Source organism: Rattus norvegicus, chromosome 19 (genome assembly GCF_036323735.1).
Source record: "Rattus norvegicus strain BN/NHsdMcwi chromosome 19, GRCr8, whole genome shotgun sequence".
In the NCBI taxonomy this organism is placed as follows: domain Eukaryota; kingdom Metazoa; phylum Chordata; class Mammalia; order Rodentia; family Muridae; genus Rattus; species Rattus norvegicus.
The window spans coordinates 36,759,083-36,783,215 of record NC_086037.1 but is presented as its reverse complement, the minus strand read 5'-3'; the positions used below and the strand labels follow the sequence as shown (position 1 = coordinate 36,783,215).

At 49.0% G+C, this 24,133-nt stretch overlaps 1 protein-coding gene across 12 annotated transcripts in view; it reads right to left on the bottom strand.

Moving 5' to 3' along the window:
• The window catches only part of Abcc12 (ATP binding cassette subfamily C member 12), a 76,319-nt gene that overhangs the window by 15,653 nt on the left and 36,533 nt on the right, over positions 1 to 24,133 (bottom strand). For 7 of the 12 annotated variants that reach the window (XR_005496627.2, XR_005496628.2, XM_008772375.4 and 4 more), the window contains 10 exons: positions 23,844 to 24,068; positions 20,535 to 20,669; positions 20,361 to 20,436; positions 20,197 to 20,265; positions 16,764 to 16,853; positions 15,184 to 15,287; positions 12,800 to 12,997; positions 11,890 to 12,116; positions 9,450 to 9,587; positions 1,651 to 1,837 (listed from right to left, as the gene is read on the bottom strand). Coding sequence is in view for 10 of the 12 variants with exons in the window: in XM_008772375.4 (XP_008770597.1) it covers positions 1,651 to 1,837; positions 9,450 to 9,587; positions 11,890 to 12,116; positions 12,800 to 12,997; positions 15,184 to 15,287; positions 16,764 to 16,853; positions 20,197 to 20,265; positions 20,361 to 20,436; positions 20,535 to 20,669; positions 23,844 to 24,068 (1,449 nt within the window). In the remaining 2 variants the exon portion in view is untranslated. 12 annotated transcript variants of the gene reach the window in all.

Sequence of the window (24,133 nt, the reverse complement as noted above, 5' to 3'; positions counted from 1 at the left end):
GAGCAAGAACCGGATAAACAAGAGGAAAAACTGACCCTGGAGAAAATAGACAGCAAAATAAAGAAGACAAAAGGGTTTCGGTTTTGGTTGTGGTTTTGGGTTGGTTTTTTTTTTTAAGAGGGGGTGAGTGCTGATAATCTGATAATTAGTGTCAATATGCCTAGGAAAAACAAGAACAAACTTCAGCCATTTAAAAATCAGTCCTTAAGGAATGAGAGAGAGCATGTGAAAACTCAATACACAAGTACTCGGTTGCCACACTGAAAATTCAAGAGAACGGCTGAATCGCAAAGCAGAAGAAACGTGTTCAAATGAGGAAACAAAAGGCTCAGCCGTTGAGAGTGCTGGCTGCTCTTCCAGAGGACCTGGGTTTGGTCCCCAGAACCCACATGTTGGTTACAGCCACCTGTGAACTCTAATTCTGGAGCTCTACTTCCCTCTGCTGGCCATTACAGGTACTGCACTGCATGAGGTCCACAACCATACATGCAAGCAAATACATGTGACATAAATATGAGTAAGGGAGGGAGAGCATTTTCTAAGTTGAGAAAAGATTTGACTTTCCTCAGAAAGGACCCAGAGTCTGGCACTGTGGGACATGGAGGAGCACGGTGGAACATGACTGTGATCCCAGCATGGGGAACCGGAAGCAGGAAGCACTCAAGCTTGGGACTCATAGCAAGACCTTTGCCACAAAAATAAAGTAAGTAAATAAATAAACCAGGGCTACAGAGATGGCTCAGAGATCAAGCACACTGGCTACTCTTCCAGAGGTCCTGAGTTCAAGTCCCAGCAACCACGGGGTGACTCATAACTATCTATAATGAGATCTGGTGCCCTCCTCTGGTGTGCAGGCATACGTGCGAGCAGAACATTGTATACATAACAAATAAACGAACAAATAAATCTTTTTTAAAGATATAAATATATCCGATATATATAACCAATGGAGAAAGTTCCCAGACAGGACACTGGGAAGCACATTCCCACGGACACGATTCAGGAACCAACCTTAGCCTAAATAGTGGCCCACACACTCATTTTTCTCATCTGCGAAGTGAGACTTGCAGAAAACATCACGGTGTCATTGAGAACAGTGAAGGAAGTCATTTATCATCCCCAAAGGACACAGGAATGATGTGTCCTCGCCAAGTGCATTATTATTAAAACCCAAGCGGCCGCGAGCTGCTAAGAAGCTGTACTTGCCTCTCCTAATCCCACTATGAAGCAGATGTGTGGATTGGGGGTGAGGTGGACTGGGCCCAGCTCCACGCCTTGTCCCAAATCAATCATTCCACTCCCAACAAATCAGTAAGTAGTTCTTGGATGCCCAAATCAATACATTAAGAATAAAGTACGGGCTTCTGTTGGGTAGTCAAGGGAAGAAAGACAACCCGATATTTCTTACCCCTTCCTATGGATCTCAGAGACCATTTGTCACCCACTGCCCAATGATGTGGAAGGCATCACAGAAGGAGACAAAAACCAAGAGTCAAGATCCAGCTGTGCCTGAGGCCCACCCGACTGCCCCAAATGTCAACGACGTCATGCATGGTCAAAGCTCTGTTCTCCTTAACCCTTTTGCTGAGTCCATCTAAAAATTCCTCCTAATGCACGGTAGGCCAAGCTCAGCCACGCACCAGCGGTTACCTGGATGATGTAAGACAGGGACAAGCCTTTGGATGAAGCACTGATTGAAGAAAAGCTCAGGGTCACCAGCAAGGCCACGACAAAGGTGACGATGTTCATGAGGATGTCCATTCTGAGAGCAAACCACCTGAGTGCACAGTTAAAGTACAAGAGGTGGCTGGAGTTTTCATCATTGAGCGCCTTAAACCTGCAGTGGAACAATCACAGGAAGTAAGAGCCGGTTTCTGCAGCTGTCGGCGGGACATTGGAGCTCTAACAGGAAGTAAGAGCCGGGTTCTGCAGCTGTCGGCGGGACATTGGAGCTCTAACAGGAAGTAAGAGCCGGGTTCTGCAGCTGTCGGCGGGACATTGGAGCTCTAACAGGAAGTAAGAGCCGGGTTCTGCAGCTGTCGGCGGGACATTGGAGCTCTAACAGAACCAAGACAAGGTGTTTTTGAACTCCTTCCCACAAGGTGACTGTCACAAAAAATGAGCATATATACCCAGCCCCCGCTGCTGCTACAGGCGTCTTTGATTTGCACACATTCGGAGAAATTTCACGTGTCAGTCGACAAGGGTGCTAAGTGGGCCTTCTCTATCTCTCCCAGAACCCACAGCTAAGAACAAAAACTGCAGAAAACCTCACATTATAGCTTCGCAGGCCTTGAGGAATCTATAAGTGACTCCTCTAATCTTAAAGACAGGGGTAGTCAATGGTGCCCGTGGTAGATTAGCAAGGGAGGGCTTTGGCCTACCCTGCCCCCATCTCCTCTCTCCAAGATCGAGATCATTTGAGCCTGGCAGAGTGGCACACACCTGTGATCCCAGCACTTGGGAGGGTAAAGCAGAAGGATCAGAAGCCCAAGGCTAGCCTGGACTACATGGCAAGATCCCATTCCAAAACCAACCAACCAGCTAGCCAAATCATTGCTTTAAAAGGGATGGGGGGGGCGGGGGTGGATCTCTTCAAAGACAGGAAACTGATATCTTGTATCCCTGTTGCCTGTCCACTGGGTCTGGAGCTTTGCATGGGACAGAATGACAGAAAAATGGCATAGCCAGTGGATCCAAGACAAGACCCAACCCAGGTCTTCCCATTCGTTCCCCAGACACAAGCTAGGTGCATCCTGATAGTCCCTTCAGTTTAGCTGAATGTGTAGAGTGAATGTGGCATTCAAGCTGCCTCTATGACAGGGTGCAAAGAGGCTACCACAGCCATGGGATGTAGTGGGATGCTGCCCGGCAGAGTGCTCCAGGAAGTTCAGAAAATACACTTCAAACAGCAATGCCAGGCAGAGCTGGCACCCGGCTGTGCATTGGGCTGGCGGGCCTTCACTGTGACGTACTACTACATCTGTATAGGAAGCTGGATAAACAGGGAGAATGGCTCAGGTATGCTCCTTCCTGATGCTTTCCCTAGTTGCCCCTGTGGGAGTTTCAGAGAACCGGCCTCAAAGAAAAGATGTTAAAAAGCAAAAACAGAATACCTCCCCACTACAAACAAGTTCATTCCCATCACTCGCTAGTAGCATGCGCTCACTCACGGCGTGCACACAGCGCAGCCTGCCTATGGTGCGGAACCTCCAGGCAGAAAATATCAGAGACTGAAATTTTAGGCGTGCTATGAGAGACATCTCATTCCTTGGCCCACTAAAGGGCCCTTGACCCAGTGGAAAGGGCCTTGTAGGGACAAATGGTGGGAATTGGGGGAAGAAAAGGAACGCCTTTTGGGGTGTTAAGTCCCTAAGAAGACACGCAGCTCCCATACACCATCACACCGATTTTGTTTCCATTCTAATTACTGTTTGTGTTTTGTTTTGTTGTTTTGTTTTGTTTTGTTTGCACCAGGGCTTTGTCAGAATGCTTTCCCAAATAGCACAATCTTTCTCCTAGCATGGTGGAAAGTACCATACACTTCAGAAGCCAGAGCTCTCTCAAAGGCAAGTGTTACAGGAAGGGAGAGCTTGTCAGTCACAGTGAGGCTAAGCCGGCTATAGGAGACTCTTCTTGGAGGACAAACTCTGGGGAAACAAGTATCCTTCTGTTTGGTTTGTCAAAGGGCAAAGAGTCGAATGGCTCTGTGGACATTCTTCATGATCAGTACACCAGAAGTGTCTGTGTGGTTCAGGACTCCAGACAGAGACCATCAAGAAGCAAACAAACTGGCGGTGGTAGCGCACGCCTATCATCCCAGCACTCGGCAGGCAGTGGTGAAGAAATCTGTGAGTTTGAGGACAGTTTGTTCTACAAGAGTGAGCTCCAGGACAGCCAAGGCTACACAGAGAAAATCCTGTCTCAAAAAAAGAAGAGGAGGAGGGGGAGGGGGAGGGGGAGGGGGAAGAGAAGGGGGAGGGAGAAGGGGGAGGAGGAGGGGGAAGGGGAGGGGTAGGGGGAGGAGGAGGAGGAAAGGAAGGATGGAAGGAGGGAAGGAAGGAAAGGGAAAAAAAGGAAAAGAAAGAAAAAGAACCAAACAAACGAAAAACAGGACTAACTGCTGACTAAAGTCAAGCTGCAGAGTCCTCAGTAGGGGTCTTTGCCTGAGGGGACCTCAGTGTCTCAGTAGAGATGAAAATGTTGTGTACATCATTAGCTCCCCCTCCACCACCCTCACCTCTTCTTCCTCCTCTCCTCTTCTTCACTTCCTCCTCCTCTCCCTTATCCTCCTTTCTTGGGAGACAGGGTATTGTTATGTAGCCCAGGCTAGCCTCAAAACTCACAATCTCCCTGCCTCAACCTCCTAAGTATTGAGACTACAGGACAGCGCCACCTTGCCCAGAATATCTTATCTTTCCAGAAAGGAAAGAGTAGGGAAAAGCAGATGCGCAATAGAGATACCAAAGGTTTTTCAGATTCCACTGTCACTCTACCATTGACACGGAGGGACTGCCGTCCCCAGCGTCCTGTGCAGTTAGGTAAATCTGTGCGACTGAAACCCTGCCATTGGACTTGTGGAAAGCTTGTATCTCCTTGCTGGGTTAGCAATAAAGAGTTTCCACAGGGCCCAGCCTATCACTCTCCCTTCCCAAGGCCTTTGAGAAGGAAAAGCAAAGTAGCTGTAAGTCCACATGTGCAGAAACTCTGTCCTGTGTCACGGACCCTTGTTAAACCGTGACTTGAGGGAGAATATACATGTATTATTATTATGTTAAGACCAAACTCCTCCACATTCTAGCCATACATTAGCTCCCAAGACCGGAAAACTGCCATCAGGATTATCACAACAAGGGCCCCTGTCCTGGTTGGTCGTTCCTTCTTTTGCTTTTTCGTTTGGGTTTTTTGTTTGTTTGTTTGTTTGTTTGTTTTGGTTTTGGTTCATTTTGTTGTTCTTCGACAACCTGACACAAACTAGAGTCATCTGGGAAGAGGAACCCGAGTTGGCAAAATGCCTCTCCATCAGATGGACAACGTGAACCACACGCGGCAATCAACACCGACCGTCACAGCTTCACTTTATAGTTGCTGTGTCCTCGTCTTATTCATATGTGGCTCCTGCTTTGTCTTCTTTGACGAATTTTCACTCGAAGCCTTCTTCAACAGATACAAGGGGGACTACGCCACCCTCTTTCCTACTTCCATTCACTTAGTAGACTGGCTCCTGTCCCTCGAACTTCAGCACAGGATGTCCTCAACAGTGAGCTATGTTTCTTGGTGACAACAGGTAGCTAAGTCTAATTTTCTCACGGATGAGTGGTGATGGTGGTGGTGGTGGTGGTGGTGGTGGTGGTGGTGGTGATGGTGGTGGTGATGGTGGTGGTGGTGGTGGTGGTGGTGGTGATGGTGGTGGTGATGGTGGTGGTGGTGGTGATGGTGGTGGTGGTGGTGGTGGTGGTGGTGGTAGTGGTGGTGGTGGTGGTAGTGGTGGTGGTGGTGGTGGTGGTGGTGGTGGTGGTGGTGGTGGTAGTGGTGGTGGTGGTGGTGGTGGTGGTGGTGGTGGTGGTAGTGGTGGTGGTGGTGGTGGTGGTGGTGGTGGTGGTAGTGGTGGTGGTGGTGGTGATGGTGGTGGTGGTGGTGGTGGTGGTGGTGGTGGTGGTGGTGGTGATGGTGGTGGTGGTGGTGGTGGTAGTGGTGGTGGTGGTGGTGGTGGTGGTGGTGGTGGTGGTAGTGGTGGTGGTGGTGGTGGTGGTGGTGGTGGTGATGGTGGTGGTAGTGGTGGTGGTGGTGATGGTGGTGGTGGTGGTGGTGGTGGTGGTAGTGGTGGTGGTGATGATGGTGGAGGTGGAGGTGGAGGTGGTGGTGGTGGTGGTGGTGGTGGTGGTGGTGGTGGTGGTGGTGGTAGTGATTTTGCTTCTCGTTACTTTGAGATAGGGTCTCAAATAGCCAAGGCTAAGCAAAGGTGACCTTGAACTTCTGATCCTCCTTCCTCTGCCTCCCAAGTACTAGGACAGCACCTGTGCAATTAGTCAGTCTGAACATTTTAATTGATGAGTTGAGGCCACTTACATTGACGATTATAATATTAAGAGATGTTTACCAATTCCTGTGACTTTTTGAGGCAGTTTTTTTCTACTTGTTTGGATTTTTTTTTTAATCTTTTTCTCCTCTACTAACCAGTACTGGGATTTGTCCATCTATGTTTTCAATATTCTTTTTGGGGGGGGGGGTGTAAGGCGAGACAAGGTTTCTCACTCTGTAGACCAGGCTGGCCTCAAATTCAGAGACCTGACTGCTTCTGCCTCTCGAGTGCTTTTATTTTGGTTCACTCCTGTTACGTTTCTAGTTTTGTTTTCTTGACGAATTTCTCTTCCTTATTGGTAACCTTTTCACACGTATTGCTGGTTTTCTTAGGCAGTTTCTTTCTCTCTTTTTCCCCTCTAACTGTCCTCTCTATGTCCCAGCGTGACTTCGTCCACTTTTTTGTGTCCTCTGTTGAGTAGCTCACTACTGTTATCAGGGAACTCTGGAAAGTTTCACTCTGGCCTTTTAGCTGCTCTCCTATCTACAGAGTCATCAGAGGAAGAATCCTGACCTGTGGCATCACAGTGCCAGGCATTATCATCTGAGCTCCTCTTTCTGAGGTGACATTTGCATACCTACAGGTTTGTTTATCTCTTCTGGCCTTATTTGTGGATCGTCATATCGAACAACTGATTCTTTTTTATTTTTTTAGGTTAGCAAACGCTGTGGCATCTGTGGGGACAGTGTGGGTCCTCACCATTCATCTCCCTCTCTCATTGGCTCCCCTGAGCCCATCCCCCTATAGCAGCCAACCGTTGAGGGCTGGGACCCCAACGACAACTTCAGGGAAGTCTTTTCCCCTGCAACCCCTAGAAAGCCCTGTGACCAGAGATGTGTCATAGTAGTTTGCATTTGTGGGTCACCCATACTTCTCTTTGTACTTCCCAGAGATCCTGTCACTACTTCATGGGTGTCTGATGTCCCTCTCGCCTTTTCCTGCCGTAAGGAACCGTTGGTTCTTGTTCTGACCCTTCTTTTCCACAGGGTTGCAGAACAGTGGCAACTTCTAGTTCAGAAGTTACGACTTGCACATTTTCTTTGGTATGTTCCAAGTCCGAGGCTACATGACTCCACGAGTCTAGTCTTCACAAACCTAGTCTTCTGAAGCTGACTGACCCACACATCAAAATCGATACATAAATGCAGCCTTTAAAAATTAGCTTTATGAGCTCGAGGAGGTGGGTGTGTGTGACTGCAAATTACATACTGGCCAAGGCTTGCATTCAAGACTCTATCTCAACTAATCAGATCTATGTATAGGAGCAATTTGCTATACCCATGAATCAGTGTGCCTCTCATTAGGCAAGCTTCTCATAGCTGTAGATGGCAATTAGCACCGAGACCCTCAACTGGCTAGCATACAGCAAATGAGGGACTATGGGGTGCTCAGCCCTATGTGGGACATATTTATCACACAAGACTCGGAGATCTTCATGGAAGAGAGCGTAGAAAGATTTTAAGGCCAGAAGTGATAGGCAGCCTCAAGGAAAGTGTTTTTTAGACTTGACAGGGCAGGTGCATGTGTGAACTCATGGCAGTTGTGGCAACATGCAGAAGACCTGCCCAAGCTCAAGCCAGACAGAATCCCAGCATGGAGAAGAGGGAAGGTGGGCATGAAACCCCACTGCTAACTGACAAGACATTGGCATTCAGTAGCTCCTGGGAGAGAAAGAGTTTTATACGTGAGGTGACCTCTGGTGGGATGGCTACAGAGCCAGGACCTACTTCTAAGACGAGTTGAACAACATAAGCTGAACTTAATGGGATTTTTAAAAGGGGCAGGGAAGAAAACTCAAAGCTGTGTGTAGGAGGGCTATGGGAGAAATGGGAGATGGGAGGCTGAACAAAAATATATTGTATGGGATTCTCAAAGAACTAATAAAATATTTTAAAAGGTGTCTATTATAGAAGAATGTTCAGTGCTATGAAAGCGATATTCAAAATAACTTTCGAAAAGAAAACCTTGTGGGTTGAAAGAATAAAAGCATGGGAAGAAACGTGAGTATCCTGTCTGAAATGCTTGGGACCAGACTTGTTTCTAACCTGGGGCTTTTTTAACTTAATTAATTAATTAACTCAGATCTTTTATATGTACGGGTGTTTTGCCTGATTTTATGTCTGCCACTACATGCATGTATAAGGTCTGTGGAGGCCATAGGAGGGCGTCAGGTCCTCTAGAACTGCAGCTGCAGAAGGTTGTGAGTTACCATGTGCTGGGAATCAGAATCAGAACTGGGTCCTCTTGGAAGAGCAGCCACTGTTCTTAAGCCATCTCTCCGGTCTGAGCTGGATTCTTTTCCGCTTCTGAAATGTTTGTGTCTGCAGAATGAGCTAGTTTGGAAGCGAACAACAACTCTATGCCCAGAACTGCTCCTTCTGTGCCTCACCCGGGGTAGGCTGCGGGTTCTTCTCCTGCTTTAGTGTATCTCGCAGCACTGGGGTTCAAAGCTGGGTAAGCAACGCTCGAATCAGTGAGCCTCGTCCCTAGATCTTTTTCTGAACCCAAGTCTCACTAAGGTCTCACCATGATGGATATATAGAGACTGGCTTTGATCTCACTCTCCTGCCTCAGCCCCCTCAGTAGCTGGGACCGCAGGCTTGTGCCGCTGCGCACCAGCATCTGCAGATCATTTTCATGCACGGTTTTACTGTACCTGTGTCTTGGCTACAGTCTGTCACGTGAGGTCAAGTGTGAGATTTGTCACGAGGTCAGATGTTGAGATTTCTCCCTTCACAGTATGGCAACCAGTGTTCTGAAGATTTGGGGGTTTGGGAGCTTTTCGGATTTGCGATGCTCAATTTATGACTATGCATATTTCGTGCATAATATGTACAGGAAAACATGAGCAAGACTGGGATTTGAGGCCTACAAGTGATTTTTGTATATGTTCTGCTTTTCGATATTTTCCCAGATTGAACCCATTTAGCAAGAAATAAAACAAAGTCATATAGAGTTAAAGGTGTAGCTCAGAGGTGAAGCACTCGCCTAACACTGCACAAGGCCCTGGGCTCATCCCCAGGATGACATATGTGTGTCTTCTCTCTCTTCTCTCCTCTCCCTTTCCTTGTCCCTCCCCCTGTCTCTTCCCCCCACCCTCTGTCTGTCTGTCTGTCTGTCTGTCTGTCTGTCTGTCTCTCTCTCTCTCTCTCTCTCTCACACACACACACACACACACACACACACACACACACACACACAGAGTCATTTATTCGGGGCCCCAAATGCTAGAAATGAAGCCCCTGATCCTGCCAGCCCTTTACCTGTCCCCAACGTTCCCCCACCTCAGTTGCAAAGCAGTCCGGGACCTCCCAACAGGGCTGGGCCTCGGGGTGGGGAGACCCGGGAGCAGGGGCCATCAACTCACTTGCTTATGCAATCGTCCTTTTTGTCGTAGGCATGGATGACACCCAGACCCTGCATGGAGGAGGTGATGTGAGAGAACCAAGGGGACCGGCTGATGTTCTCCACCTGCTTGAGCTCCTGCACCCCTCGATGGAAAATGCTGTGGGGGAGGGGCGAATGAGAGGGTCCAAGAGGGTCACAAGGTGTAGTCCTGGAGAACTCTCCCTCAGCGCCTCAGCACAGGTAGTCCAGCCACACCTGCCACGTGGCAGTTAAGTCAGAGTTAAGGTAATAACTGGAAGAGAGGACCCTGCCATTCCTCTCCAGGATGTCCTGTCTGGCTGCATGAGGTCTACTGAGAAGTTTGAGCACACCATTACTTCATTTGCCTTCAGACCCGAGTGCTCCCATAGCAAGAATGGCCTGCATTGCAGTAGACGGTTCTAAACTTTGAAGACCCAAAGATTTTGCACAGTGCAGCCCCTGAACGCAAGCCAACCAGTTTTTGGTGACTGTGATGGTTTGTATAGGCTTGCCCCAGGTCGAGGCACGATTAGGAGGTGTAGCCTTGTTGGAGTAGGTGTGTCACTGTGGGCGTGGGCTTAAGACCCTCATCCTAGCTGCCTGGAAGTCAGTCTTCTGTTTGCCTTTGGAACAAGATGTAGAACTCTCAGCTCCTCCTGCACCGTATCTGCCTAGATGCTGCCATGCATAATGAACTGAACCTCTGAGCCTGTGGGCCAGCCCCAATTAGTGTTGCTCTTAAAAGAGTTGCCTTGGTCATGGTATCTGTTCACAGCAGTAAAACCCTTACTAAGTCAGTAACCAATCAGAGAAAGAGGGTCTGACCTGGTTGCCCTCCAAAGTGAATTTCGTACAAACATCATGGTAATCTCAGGAACTGAGTTCAAAACTGGACTCTCTTGCTTTGCACCTTACATGGAAGCCCCAAGTGTCCTGATGATAGATGACCTATGCCCTCGAGCATGCACATTTGCTGGCCATCCTCCAAAGAGGGACCCTAACCTAATTATCCATGTGCTTACAATGAATTCACTGAGCTCTGACCTCTGAGCTTTCCTCATTCTGCGGTCTCTCCTGTCTTCACAGCAAAGGATTGAGTATGATATCGGGTGGATTTCTTTTAAGCTTTTACTAAGCCAATCAATAGCAATAGAGGAGACAGCAACCAAAGTAGTCAAACAACAGTGTGACAGGAACGGATAGAAGCACTGAGGGGTCCACCAGAAGCTCTGACACCCATGACGGGCTTTGTATTTGTGATAGACTCTCAGAAAACAGTTTTGACTGGTTGTCACAATAAACCCCTGAGTGTGGAAGTGTGTGCTTCCTTCAGTGATACCAAGGGTGCAATGGTGAGAGCCGGCTCTGCTGGATCCCAGGACACTAGTCTGGAGAATTCCCGTGCTCACACCTGCTCTGTTCGAGTACTCCAGCCACAGTACACCCCTCAAGCACTTGCCATTACCACTGCCTCAGACTTGGTGCATGAGTCTACGCTGTGACTGTTCAACTGCTTCTCTTCTCAGACCACCTTCTTCGGCACACCGGTCCGCCATCTTGGGTCGTCCTTGGTTGTACCAATCTCCCTGACACCCAAAGGTCTCCCCCTTGAAAACCCTAATGGCACTGCCCCTCAAATCCCCTTCCCTGTCCAATGGCCACTCACGCCTGTCCCTCATCAGCCCCTTCCAAAACTCCAAATCTCTCCAATTTGCTTTAAGTGGTGAGGACCTAATCCCCTTCCTCCTACCTGCTCCTCTGACACAGGCACTGTGCACATTTTAATGACTGAGAACTTTAGGGGAGAAGGGACAGATTTGCAGCACCTCAGGGTACTCCAACTAGCTTCCTGGCAAAGCTGGGGTTCTGGCACAAACCTTTCAGACTTAGCAGCTCTTCGCTCCCTCTCAGTACTCCCCATAGTGCCTGATGAGAAATCCCACTGCTGCCCCTCACCCCCACTTGCAGCTTCCTCCTGATGGGTGTGTACACGTTCAGGAACTGTCCCCAGTCCCTTCCACACATCTCTGTACACATCAATCTTTAGCTCCAGCAAGAGCTGTTTCTCAAAACTCAAAGTGGCTGGAGACATGCACCCTCAGAGCCCAATGGTTAGGAATGAATCAGCAGACAGATGGTGAGCCTGCCTACTAGTTTCCTGAAACTCCTAATAATTTACCCACCTCCTGGCATTGCCCTGGGGCCAAAAAGCCAGACGGATGCCAGGTACTTACCATGGCACCTGGTGTGTAATAAGTGCCAAGAATCTAGGATTCTCCCATCAGAGAAGGAAGCAGGTATTCCTCCCAGCTGATGCATATGCATGCATATATATATATATATATATGTATATATATCCTCTCCCACCCCCACTCAGTGTGTGTGTTATGAGGGTACTGTCTGGGTATTTCCCATTTTCAGGTTGTGTATAGCCCTACCGTAAAAGGATGAAGAAGAGAATAGCCAGGCCAGCCAGCACCACGAGGACAACAGGAAACGAGGCAGCCATAATCACCAGAATAAACACCACCATAGAAAACTGCTGCAAAAAATTCTCAGCGTGAAATGGCAGCCTCACATCTAGCTCATCCATATCTTTAGAAAAGCGGTTCATTAGCCGGCCTGTGGGAGTCGTGTCAAAGAAGCTCATTGGGCTGCTGACGATCTAAGGGTAGAAGCAGAGTGAGCTGAGTCGGTGCGTTCTCGGTGAACTTCTGGGGAGGTCAGGAAGGTGAGAGCGGTGGGAGCTAGACCTGTTTTCCCAAAGCACAGGACAGGGGGCCAGGTGACCTCCAGAAAATGAGGATGGTGCTTCCTCTTCCTAGACCACCACCGCCATGAGAGACCCTGCCTACGTATGGACTTTCCTCTGCAGATCTCAGGTGCTTCCTGGGAGAGGGAAGCCTGGTACTCTCAGAGGAAGGAGGGGTTTTTGAGCCCCAAGCAAACAAAATGCCAAGTCTACTTGTCTGTCTACCCCATACAGTGTGGAGCATACCTGCGTGCTCTGGTAAGAACCCTGGCAACCCACCACTGTTGCCTGCCGCAGCAGCAGAAAACGACAGTCCATTCCCAGCCTGTCACTAGCTGGGGCTCTTAGGAGCAACACAAACATCTTCTCCACCACCCTCCTGGCCTAAGAGTCTGTAATGTACCGCTATTGCTCTCTGAAATTGGCTTCCCTCTACAGTACTCAAATGAATGGAAGACACCTTGAAAACAAGATGGCAGACTCCAGGAGAGCGGTCCTGTCCCCAAAGTCTGCCACAATGTTTGGCACATTACACAGCCCTGCTTAGCCCTGTGGACTGAGCAATCCAGGGGGCCTGCAGCCCTCTGCGCTAATACCTTGTTAAACACTCTGTTGTGGAGGGAGGAGGACGCCATCAGTGTCGTGTTGGTGAAGGTGAAGCCTTTGATGATGCCAAACGTCAGCACAGACATCATGCTTGCTATGTAAACCAACTGGTACATGTGGTGTTTGGTGTCCTGCAGCGTCTGGTTAACGTTGCAGGCTGTCTCATTGCTCTGGGGTGCACAGATGACCTGCAAGGCAACAACAACAGCCGAGAAGTATCAAGAACGGTATGCAATTGTGAGAGGTGGGGGCTATGTCAGATGTTCCTTCTGAAGAGAAGGAACTAAAGAGAGGCGCACGGCTGTTAAAAGTGAATCAGGTAGGACTGGAAAGATGGCTCGGTGGGCAAAGTATTTGCCAACGCGCATGAGGACCTGAGTTCAGATTCCCTAACTGGCATCTAAAAACGAGCATGGTGGCACCGGTCTGTAACCCCGGTATCAGGACTTGGGGGAAGATGGGTAGCCACCCTTGACAAAACAATGAGCTCTAGAAACCCTACCTTAAAAATTTAGGTAGAGAGGAGAAAGGGAAGATACACAAAGTCAGCCTTCACACACTCACACACGGACAAGTGCCTACATACATGCATAGGGACAAACACGTTTTAGAAAGAATGAAATTTAAATTCACATCAGCAATGAGTCACGTAGGTAAAATCAAATCAGGTCCCTCAGGGGCTGCCTGGGCTTTGCCTGACTCTACCACAGAGGAGCCCCTGACGGTGGAGAAAATGCAAGTGTAAGCTGTCCCGGAAGCTACTTGTGCCTCAAGAGACCCGCAGTGCTGCCAGGCCAAGAAGACCCAGAAGCAAAGGGGACCTCTGGATTCCAAGAAGCCGGCCTGGCTCCTCCTCAGGCAACCCAGACAGGGCAGAGAGTCAGAGACCATTCTCCCACCTGTCAAGCTACCCAGCAGCAGCCACCACCATCTAGTGAGATTCAGAGATCTCTCTGTAAGGTGGTCCAGCTCCTCAATCCTCTCCCCTGGCCTGCCTCCAAAGGTAAGCTGTGGGGGTGCTGCTGCCTTGCCCTGGAGTCCCTGGCAAGAAAGAGGGAATCTAGCAAGCCGAAGGGGGGGGGGGCTCTCAGAGGATACAACAAACTATGGCTTCATCCCTCCCAGTGAGGGGACACAGCATCAGCAGCGTTTCTGGAGAGAGGCCATCTTTCTCCTGTTGTCAAGAAATTGACAGTTTCCTTTTTCTCTGGGCTGTGTGCTAAAAAAGTCAAGGATGCCTTTGGGGAGCAAACAAGCATGTTTCTTCTAAATGGCATCCTGCTGATTACAGTAATGGGGGAAATGTAAACCAGAGGTTGCTGATGGATGAGCGCCTGCAGAGGCAAAAGCGTCCCTGGGGGGGGGGGGGGGATGCAGGGTGGGGGGAGGTTAGTTGATGAAAGGCTCTGCTTTGCAGAGCGGCCTTTGCGGTGCTGTCCGTGGTACCCACAGCACCCGGGCCTTTGCGGTGCTGTCCGTGGTACCCACAGCACCCGGGGTCAGGAATCGTCACTGGGGCTCGCCCCTGCTGCTGCATTGTCAGTGGCCTGTTGAGGAAGCCCGGAGTCTAAGGGCTTCACCTGACCCTACATCTGAGGTCCTCTGAAGAGTGGACAAACCTTTGTGGGCAGACTTGGAAGAATACACATATTTGAAAAACAGATCTTGATTTATTTGCACAGAGCAGGCATCTTAAAGCTCTGTGATGTGGGAACAGCCTTGGGAAGCTGTGTATCAAAGAGCCTCTCCCCTCCCCACACACACCGTGTCTTACTTTGATGTCATAGCAACACTGTTATCGCAGTGTAATCTTGGAAGATGAGCAAACACCTCAACCCCCACATCCCGCATTCCCTGGAGCTCCAGGGCAAGCTTTGAAAGCAATGGCCAACAACTGGAGAAGATTCCAGCAAGCAGGAAGGAAAGGAGTGAATTGGTCCTGCCCAGGAAGGGCCCGGCCAAGATGGAAACCTAGGAGAAATGGAAGGCCCCCCCTGGCAGCCTCGAAGCACTTTCAAAGGCTGCCTCTGTTTCAGGTCCCCTTGCTACAGCAAGTTGGGAGAGTGTCTCTGTCCTTCCTCAGAGGAAAGGTCAAACTGATACTACCCTACCCGGGACACACTACCACACACATTGGAACCATCATGGTTTTCATAACCCCCTTTTTAATCTGAAGATGGATGTGTAAACTTTCAGGTGCTTTGCTTACCTAAAAAGATCTCAAGAATTTGAATTATATGGCCCAGAAACGAGCCTCCGTGTCCCCAAAAGGGGGAAGGCGACAAAGGATGCCACTGGGTGTCACTCCCTATTTTGAAACCTCTGTTCAGCTTTGTCCCAAGACTCAGACTCAGGCATGTCCAGGGAAACTCACCTGGGAGCCACTGTCCAACCAGAGCCCCAGCCACCAGGTGCTGAAGGCAGAGCTGCCCATCATCAGGAAGAAGAGACACAAAACCAGGAAGGAGACCAGGTACCCTGCCGGAGAAACAGGGTTGCCGTTGTAAGAGCCAGCGACCGATTCATCTACCCTGAGCCCCGTCCTTGGGATTTGGGATAGAAAAAGATCATGGTCACATGCTGGTAAGGACTCAGGTATGTGTTACTGTGCTCATCCAATGTTCCATTTATAGAAGCAATTCAGTATTTGCTAAAAGCAAGTCAAGAGTCCAGTGTGGCAAGACAAGTCTGTTATTCTACATCCGAGGATGCTTGGTCAGGTAAGTCACAAGTTAGAAGCTAGTCCAGGCTACACATAGACTCCATCTCTAAATAAATACCTAGATCCCTAGTCTTGCTGGAAGAGACTTGTACAAGCAGATAGTCTCTTGTGCAATGAGTCAGACCATGTATGCATGTGTGTGTGTGTGTGTGTGTGTGTGTAAGCCTATGTGTGAGTGTGTTTGACTATGTGAGTGTGTGTGAGTGTGTGTGTGTAAGCCTATGTGTGAGTGTGTTTGACTATGTGAGTGTGCGTGAGTATGTGTGTGTCTGCATTGGAGTGTGTGTGCATTTGCATGTGTAGATGAGTGTGTGTGCATGAGTGTGTGTGTATGTGCATGAGTGTGTGTGTGTGCATGCAAGTAAGTGTGTGTGTGTATATGTAAGTCTGTGTGAGTTTGTTTGACTATGTGAGTGTGCATGAGTGTGTGTGTCTGCATTGGAGTGTGTGTGCATTTGCATGTGTAGATGAGTGTGTGTGTATGTGCATGAGTGTGTGTGTGCATGCAAGTAAGTGTGTGTGTGAGTATGTGTATGTATATGCATGCATAGGAGTGTATGGGAGTGCTGGAAATGTGCATGTATGAGTGTGTGTATATGCATTCATGTGTATAAGTGTGTGCATGCATGGGAGTGTGTGCATTTGTATGTGTGTGTGTTTTCATTTGTGTCTGTGGACGTGTGTATGCATGCATGTAAGTGTGTGTGTGCATTTGTGTGTGGATGTGAGTATGTGTGTATGCATGCATGTAAGTGTGTGTGTGTGAGTGTGTGTATATGCATTCATGTGTGTAAGTGTGTGCATGCATGGGAGTGTGTGTGCATTTATATGTGTGTGTGTTTGCATTTGTGTATGGATGTGTGTATGCATGCATGTGTGTGTATGCATTTGTGTGTGGATGTAAGTATGTGTGTATGCGTGTGTGTGTGTGTGTGTGTGTGTGTGTGTGTGTGTGTGTGTGTAAGAACCACCAATGGCTTCTGGCTGCTGCCCACTCAGCTCCAATAAAACAGAAGCTGGCAGTTTTAATGGAGATAAAAAATGACTCCATTTAAAGGGCTGTATTATCAGACTTTATGTTTTAGGGAGAAATGAAAGCACTGATAAGCAGCCCTAGCATAGGCATAAAAAGAGTAATTGGTGACGGAATCATAAAAACACGAACCCAACAGTTTAAAAACAGATTTTTAAAATGCAAATTAAATCAAGAAACCTGATGTTTTATACCAAACCTCCAGAAGCTTTAATATACGTGTGATATGTTTTCCAGGTCACGATTCCTTCTTGGGGGGATTCAATCTGGATGAGCTGGTGCACGGGAGCTGTGGAGACAAGCACATGACCATGAGCCTTACGGCCAACAGGAGGGGGCGGGGATAGAATGAGGCTAGCGTGTCTCCTTCACATCCTCCCCTCCACTGCTAAGGTCCCGTCCTATTTTCCACATGCCTTCAATTTTCTAATACACCTTGCTCATTTTATATTATCTGATCCTCCTTACAGCCAGCCCTGTGGGGCGCATGACTTGGAGCCTTTTGAGGACTCTACGGTTCACTAAATGCTTAGCCCTGGGAGTCCAGGGTTGTGCTGGCTCCCAGAACTGGGTGTCAAGCAGAAGACACAAATGGGTTTGCAATGTTGTCCATATCCATTGAGAGCTCCTGAGTTTGCTTGGGCTGTGTGCACTGCTGTGATGAGACAAGTGGATGGGGGGACATTGTCCGAGGTCTCTTTTCTGCCTCCCAGATGCCTGTGGACAAAGACCCATCATGCTCTGCCTGGGAGCCTGCAAATGTTTTTGGGAAGTTCCACTCTCTTCTCAGGCTGCAAATGAGGGAAAGGCGGCATATGAGAGCAACCCAGAGCACAAATGCTAACAGTCCTTTCAGCCAATCCACTGGCAGCCTTTGGGCTTTTCCTGGGCTTGAGAAAATACTTCAGCAGTGGGTGTCAAGGAGGGCTGTCCAGTCTTCAGTGTGTGCCCTGCCCTTTCAGCACCATGCTAATCACTTCTTGGCCTTGCGGCTAACCTTGGGAGACAGAGTCTGTCCCCAGTGATGTTTCACAGTCTATTTCCTTGTCCAGAAAAGGGTAGGTGGTGAGTAACATGAGGAGCAGCGGTCTCCTTCCCTGCCCACCTCCACCAACCCGGACAGAATGTCAGATGTTGAACAGTCAGGAGCTCTCCTCCAACAAAGAATGCAAGAGGTGAGCTGGAGAGATGACTCAGCAGTTTAGAGCACTGACTGCTCTTCCAGAGGTCCTGAGTTCAAATTCCAGCAACTACATGGTGGCTCACAACCATCTGTAATGATATCTGATGCCCTCTTCTGGTGTGTCTGAAGACAGCTACAGTGCACTCACATAAAACAAATAAATAAATCTTGGAGGAGGAAGAGGAGGAGGAGGAGAAGGAGAAGGAGGAGGAGGAAGGAGGAAGGAGGAGGAGGAAGGAGGGAGGAGGAGGAGGAGGAGGAGGAGGAGGAGGAGGAGGAGGAGGAGGAGGAGGAGGAGGTGGCAAGAGGGATCTTAGTGATTTCCTTTGGTCCAGGAAGACTTGCAGGCCATAAAAAAAGGTTGTCTTTCCAAATGTGCTTATGTCACAAGCAGCATTAGCAGTGACAGATTCCAGTGACTCAAGACTTTCTCTTTCATATTTTGACTTTCTGAAATCCAGCTGTGCCTTCCACTTGATATGTAAAAAGATGAGAGCTTCAAAGACGATCAGTGACTTCAGTGTGGGGCTGTGTACACCTGATTTTTGATCACTCATTTTCTTGCTTTGCTTAAGAAACAGCATATGCTGTGGTCATCCAGGCAAACTTCAGACTCATGATCTCCTTGCCTCTGCCTCCCTTTTTCTGGGATTACAAGCCTGTGCCACCAGACCTAGCTGAAAGTGTGTGTGTGTGTGTGTGTGTGTGTGTGTGTGTGTGTGAGCTCATGCATGTGCGTGTGTTTCTTTCTACATATTAGTGAGGGTCAGAACTCTTGCAGGAAGTCACCCCACTGTGATCCCTGTCCCTAAACAGTCTGCAGTCCTGAGTTTGTGCCCAGGGGACAAGGGGAGAATAGCAACCCTCTAAGGAAAAGGGGGTAGCCTCGACAGCTGGCCTTGGTCAATCTCACTCTCATCTCTCCTTCCTTGTTTGTCCCCGGAATGTTCTCATAACCTCACCTTCAAGCCCTCCACTCTCTCCCATTTTCTCATCACATTATCACACCCAGGAAACTCCTATGTGTCCCTGAATGACCAGTGCAAAGACCGCCCCTTCTGTGGTGCCTTCCACAGCCTATCTGTCACTCCTACATCAACTCCCCTTTCTCCCCAGTCGGCACAGCTACTCATTTGCCGGTGACCTATACCAGGCTATACCTTAAAACCTGGGGACAGAATGTCTCTTCCCTCACAGCCTGTTTCAGGACATGGCACTCAACACTCAATGCAATGTTTACAACTTAATTATCGAATGGATGTATAACCTGATCCAGCCTCAATCCCTCTGCGGCTTTGTTAATTGTGAAGAGTGGAGGCTCTCGGGCATTTTCTTGCTGCTACATCATTTCCACGTGCTGCTTTGACCTCTCGGGAAGGAGGAGGGCAGAGTGGCATGTGGAAATGACCTAGACCTGACGTCCCAAAGTCATTATGTTTCAGGCACTTTGCGGGCCATTTCAAGGACTGTTTCTCATTTAATCTTTGCAAGACTCTCTCTGAAGTTAAGTCTATCATTTCCCTCCTTTGTAGATAAAGAAACTAAGGTTATGAGCCTAGCCTTTAATGGCTGAGCCACCTCTCCAGCCCAAGAAACTAAGGTTAAACGTGCCCAGTTTTATGACCTGAACAGCGATGATACCAACGGACCTCCTGTCATGGAAGGGGAAAGCTCATGAGGTCTCAACCCTACACAAAGAACCACGGGCAACTAAGGACTGCTGAAAGCAGGAGAAAATGTCTTCCCAGGAGAAAGCACACCAATGGGTTATTCAACAACAAATGGCCAGCCCTGAAAACATGCATACAAGCAACATTATATGGATTGAGCAGGTTGTATTTTAATATTTAGGAATACACACACCAACAACATCAAGTAAAGCAAAAGAGGTCATGAATTTGAAAGAGTAAGTGTGGGGGTGTAGGGGAGGTTTTAGAAAAAGGAGACAGAAGTGAGAATGATATGATTGTAGCATAATATTAATTAATAGAGGAGACAATTTCTTGCTCATGGTGGCCCCAAAACAAAGAAAGAAAGAAAGAAAGAAAGAAAGAAAGAAAGGAAGGAAGAAAGAAAGAAAGAAAGAGGGAGAGAAAGAAAGAAAGGATGAATGAATGCACTAATGGGCATGTTCTCTTTCCCTCCTTTTATTCCATATGGGTCCCAACTTAGAAGAGGGTGCTGCCTTCATTTAGTGTAGGTTTGCCTTGTTGGCTACTGTCTCTGGAAATGTCCTCAGAAAGAACCCAGTAGAGGGTTTTAATCCTCAAGTGGTTTCACAACCTGATCGAGTTGACAGCTGCCATTACCCTGGGTGAACTCGCACTACACCATACTGCCGTCCTCAGTTCCCAAGGCAATAACCACTGTGCTTCCGCTCCTCTATGCAGATAGTGGATGCCTAGCAAGTACTCCAGGGTACGCAGCCAAGGGGAAAGGCGGTAAATACCTTTTATGTCCACAAATTCTTCTGTCTCGGGTTCTTTTCCTTCATCTCTCTCATCTCCTGAAGCCAAGACTAGGATGAGAAATTGTATAGTAAATAAACGAAAAGGTCTGTGTCCACTCAGGATCCAGGGGCAGTGAGAGAGAGGGGCTGTCATCTGACTGTACCAGCGTCTTCATCCCTTTGAGCTTGGCTCTCCTTCAGGGTCTCCACCATGGCTACATTGTAAATGTGCTCTGGATCCTGGAGAAAAAAAAATGAAATGGCTTCTGAAAGTGAGATGACAGACCTCTCCCTAGCAGGAAGCCATGACTCAGGGCTCTTAATCCCACTCAGTTTACCTTGAATTGCAGTCCCCTGAGGTTGTGGATCAGCTTTGCATAGCGGCCTCTCTCTTCCATCAACTCCTTGTGGGTGCCCTTTTCACAGATCTCTCCATCTTCTAACAGAATGACCTCATCGCAAGACTCCAGGAACTGCAGAGACAGCACATCCACCCGAAGTGGCACACCCAACTTCCATTTACCAAACAGAAGTGTACCTGCTGTTTCAGGCACTCTGAATTACCAGGGTTTTCAATCCTGGCACTATTAGCATTAGGAGGTAAATAATTCCTTGTCTTCAGGGGCTGCCCTTGCGTCGTAAGCTATTTCAGTCTCTCTGGTCTCTACCTTTCCTTAGCTGTCCTGAGTAGAAGTGTCTGCAAGCATTGCCAAATGCCCCAGGGTTGGGGGGAGGGGGCAGTCGAGAGCCACTGAGCTAGTCCCCAGTCTCTTCAGTGCAGAAGCTGGACTCTGGCTGCCACAACGAGGCAATCAAAACTTCCTTTGCTGCTTCTCTTTGAATAAGCTACCCTACTAAGAAATCTGATCAACTGTGGTGGAGGCCAAGGTTTGGGAAACATATGATCTTAGTCCTGTCAGAAGCCCATGGAATAGAAACCAAGCCACAGGTCACACCCCCACCAGCTTTAACATCACAGCAACTATGTGAGCAAAATCAATGCCCCGTTGTACCCAAAACACTTCCCATTCTCTGACGCTGAGACCCTCCACATCAACCTGGGATTGAAGAGTTCTGCTGAGAGGGACTCGCTTCTATTTTGGAAGAAGAAAGAATACTCCTCGATTGATCTGCCCAGAGAAAGGGCAGATAGTCCCCTCCTAGAGGCAGGCAAGATGCTACAGGACTGGGAACAATTCCACCTAAAGAAGTAAGCCAACACAGCAGGGCCAGACTCCCTGATTTGTACTTCTCTGTTCAAGGCCAAATCCCACTTGACTAAACTTGATTCGGATCCTGAAAGCATGGGGGCTACCACGATGGTTGCACACCTGATGGGGTGGTTGGTGTCCAAATGCTTCAACCAGCACAGTTCCAGTAGCTTGGATAGTTCTAGCCTGTGTCTCCCCTAGCCATGGCTTGGACCCTTCCCCAGGCATCCCGAGCAGGAACCTAGCTCCAGGTGCCTAGAGGAACCACTTCTACTTCTGACAGAACCTTTCCCTCAAAGACAGACTCGGCTCCACGCATCATCCTCTGGTGTTTCACAGTCTGATCTTACATATTATCTCCCAACCTCCAGCAACTCGCAGCTCAGGAAAGCTAGCTGCTTGGTTAAGCCGTTGACTCTTTCACACGAGAAAAGGAAGCACCCAGGGCCCATTACAATCTACAGGCTTTTCTACCTGTGTGTGGGCCCACCACCCAGGATTGGAAGGGCCCAGCAAAGGTCCCTTCGGCCCGCAAGCAAGCCCTCAGCTCGTGTTACTCGGGTAACACCAGGTAGCTCTGTGTAGCAAATGCTTAGGAAGCTGAGCCCTGAGTAGATCCCAGCAGCTGGTCAGACTGCTAGCCTCGCTTTGTTTCCTCAAGTAAACAGATGAGTGGCTGTCCTGACCAGCTACTCCAAAGCATCTGAGGTCAGAGCAGCTAGGAAATGTTCTGGAAAGCCCCAGGGCTGCAGGTTTGAAGCTGAGCCCTCCCCTCCCCCACAAAGAACGAGATGAAGAGTGTATCAAGATTATGCTGCCACCTGGTGGCCGTCTTCATCTCCCAACAAACAAAAAGTGGGCTAAAATGACCTTGGGAAGGTGTGACTGCTGGAGACCCTGGGAAAGCACCTGCTTGCCTAAGATCACCACGGGCTAGTGAGTATCCAAGACGGGCCAGGCGTGTGCTATGGTTTATCGCCTACGAGCGACACTGGAGCGACAGTTCTCACACCTATCAGGACCAAGGTGTCATCCTCCAGCACCCAGGACTCCTCAGGGAGACTGATGCCACAGACTGAACAGTCACAGGCCGGGCTGTGGCAAGTTAATCACACTTGAAAATGTAGCTAGGCCAGAGACCGTTTCTAGGCAAAACGTGGGATTCCTGCCCAAATCCAACCAGCCTTCTCCTCTACCTTGGCACTGGCCTGCAGAGGACTTAGGAATTCTTGTCTACCTAACCTGACTCTATTTTCTAGAGTCGTGGCACGCTTGCTAAAGAGACTGGATACCCTCAGGTACAAAACTTGAATGCTGAAAGCTTATTGTGGGGAGGATTGTGGGAGCTGGGTTTCCTGGGTCTTTTGAGAAGGCCCTCTCTCCTCAGGGTGGTCTTCCTGGCCTCAGCCAGAGGGAACCAGCATGCTGGCTGCAAAGCCCTATAGCTATGGCAACCTTACTTCTGCTTCAACCTTCACCAGCCCAACTTCCCCTTCACTGGAAGGCAATGAGATCCACCTCCTGCACCCACATCAGGTCTGCTGAACAAAAAGACGGGGCCTTCTGCACCAGTGCCCCAACGGGTCACCTCCCAATGTCTGTGAGATGTTTACTACTTTGAGGTATACACACACACACACACACACACACACACACACACACACACACACACGCACGCACTTGTATGCAGAGTATCTCCAGGACTTATCATAAGGAGATTAGAGAGAGACTGCATGAGAGGGAAATCCAGGATTATCTTAGGTAGAGAAGAAGCCTTAGATCCCACAAAGCCTTTAAAACTGTCTGTGGGACAGTTGCAACAAGGTCTGTGACTGTGCAGCCAAATTCTCAAGTTCACTTAACATAAGCCCTGTCCCTTTCTTCAGCAAGATCCATCCTCCTAAGCCAGAGGGAGACTACCATTGGAATGGGAACAGGTTCTCAGAAGGCAGAAGAGATTTGAAGTCTTAGCATTGCCCACTGGTCCTGACCTCCAGAGCCTTTCCTGGGCTAGAGGAAGACTGGGGAGCATGGGCCCCTCATCACAAGAGCCATGATTTTTCTGGGTGAGGAAAGAGCCCCTGACCTCAGGCCCATCGAGTCCTCTTGGAGATTGGGTAGAGCCTGACTTATCCCTGTCTGGATCCCCATTCGTTTTCTTGGCACCAATATCTCAGAGCCAACTGATCCTAGAGAATCTACCCAGTGGTGGAGGAAAGGTCGTATTCCCATAGATCCTAAAGACTAGGCCAGTGGAAGTCATACACAGACAGAAGCAGGTAGTGATATCAGGAAGTTAGGGTGTCCCCTACCTTCCCTGCCCTCCCCATTCCCTGTCCAGGTAAAGCCACTTTCAGGCGGGAATGGCATATTTAGGCAGAATAGGCATCTCTTTGAACGTCAAGTGCTGTACTCCTCCCAAGGCCTCCCAGTCACCTGCAGCTGGTGGGTAACCAGCACCACAGTCTTCCCCTTGAGTGTCTTTTTAATGCATTCTTCAAAGACGTGCTTCCCCACATGGGCATCCACTGCCGAGAGCGGGTCATCCAGCAGGTAGAGCTGACGGTTGGCGTACACAGCCCGGGCCAGGCTGATCCTCTGCCTCTGTCCCCCGGAGAGGTTCACACCCCGCTCCCCAATCTGTAGATGGGGATAATGGCACTGCCCATCATTTAAGTCTGCTTGGCACCCCATGGTCTTTGTACACCAGGTCTCCTTTGGGACCG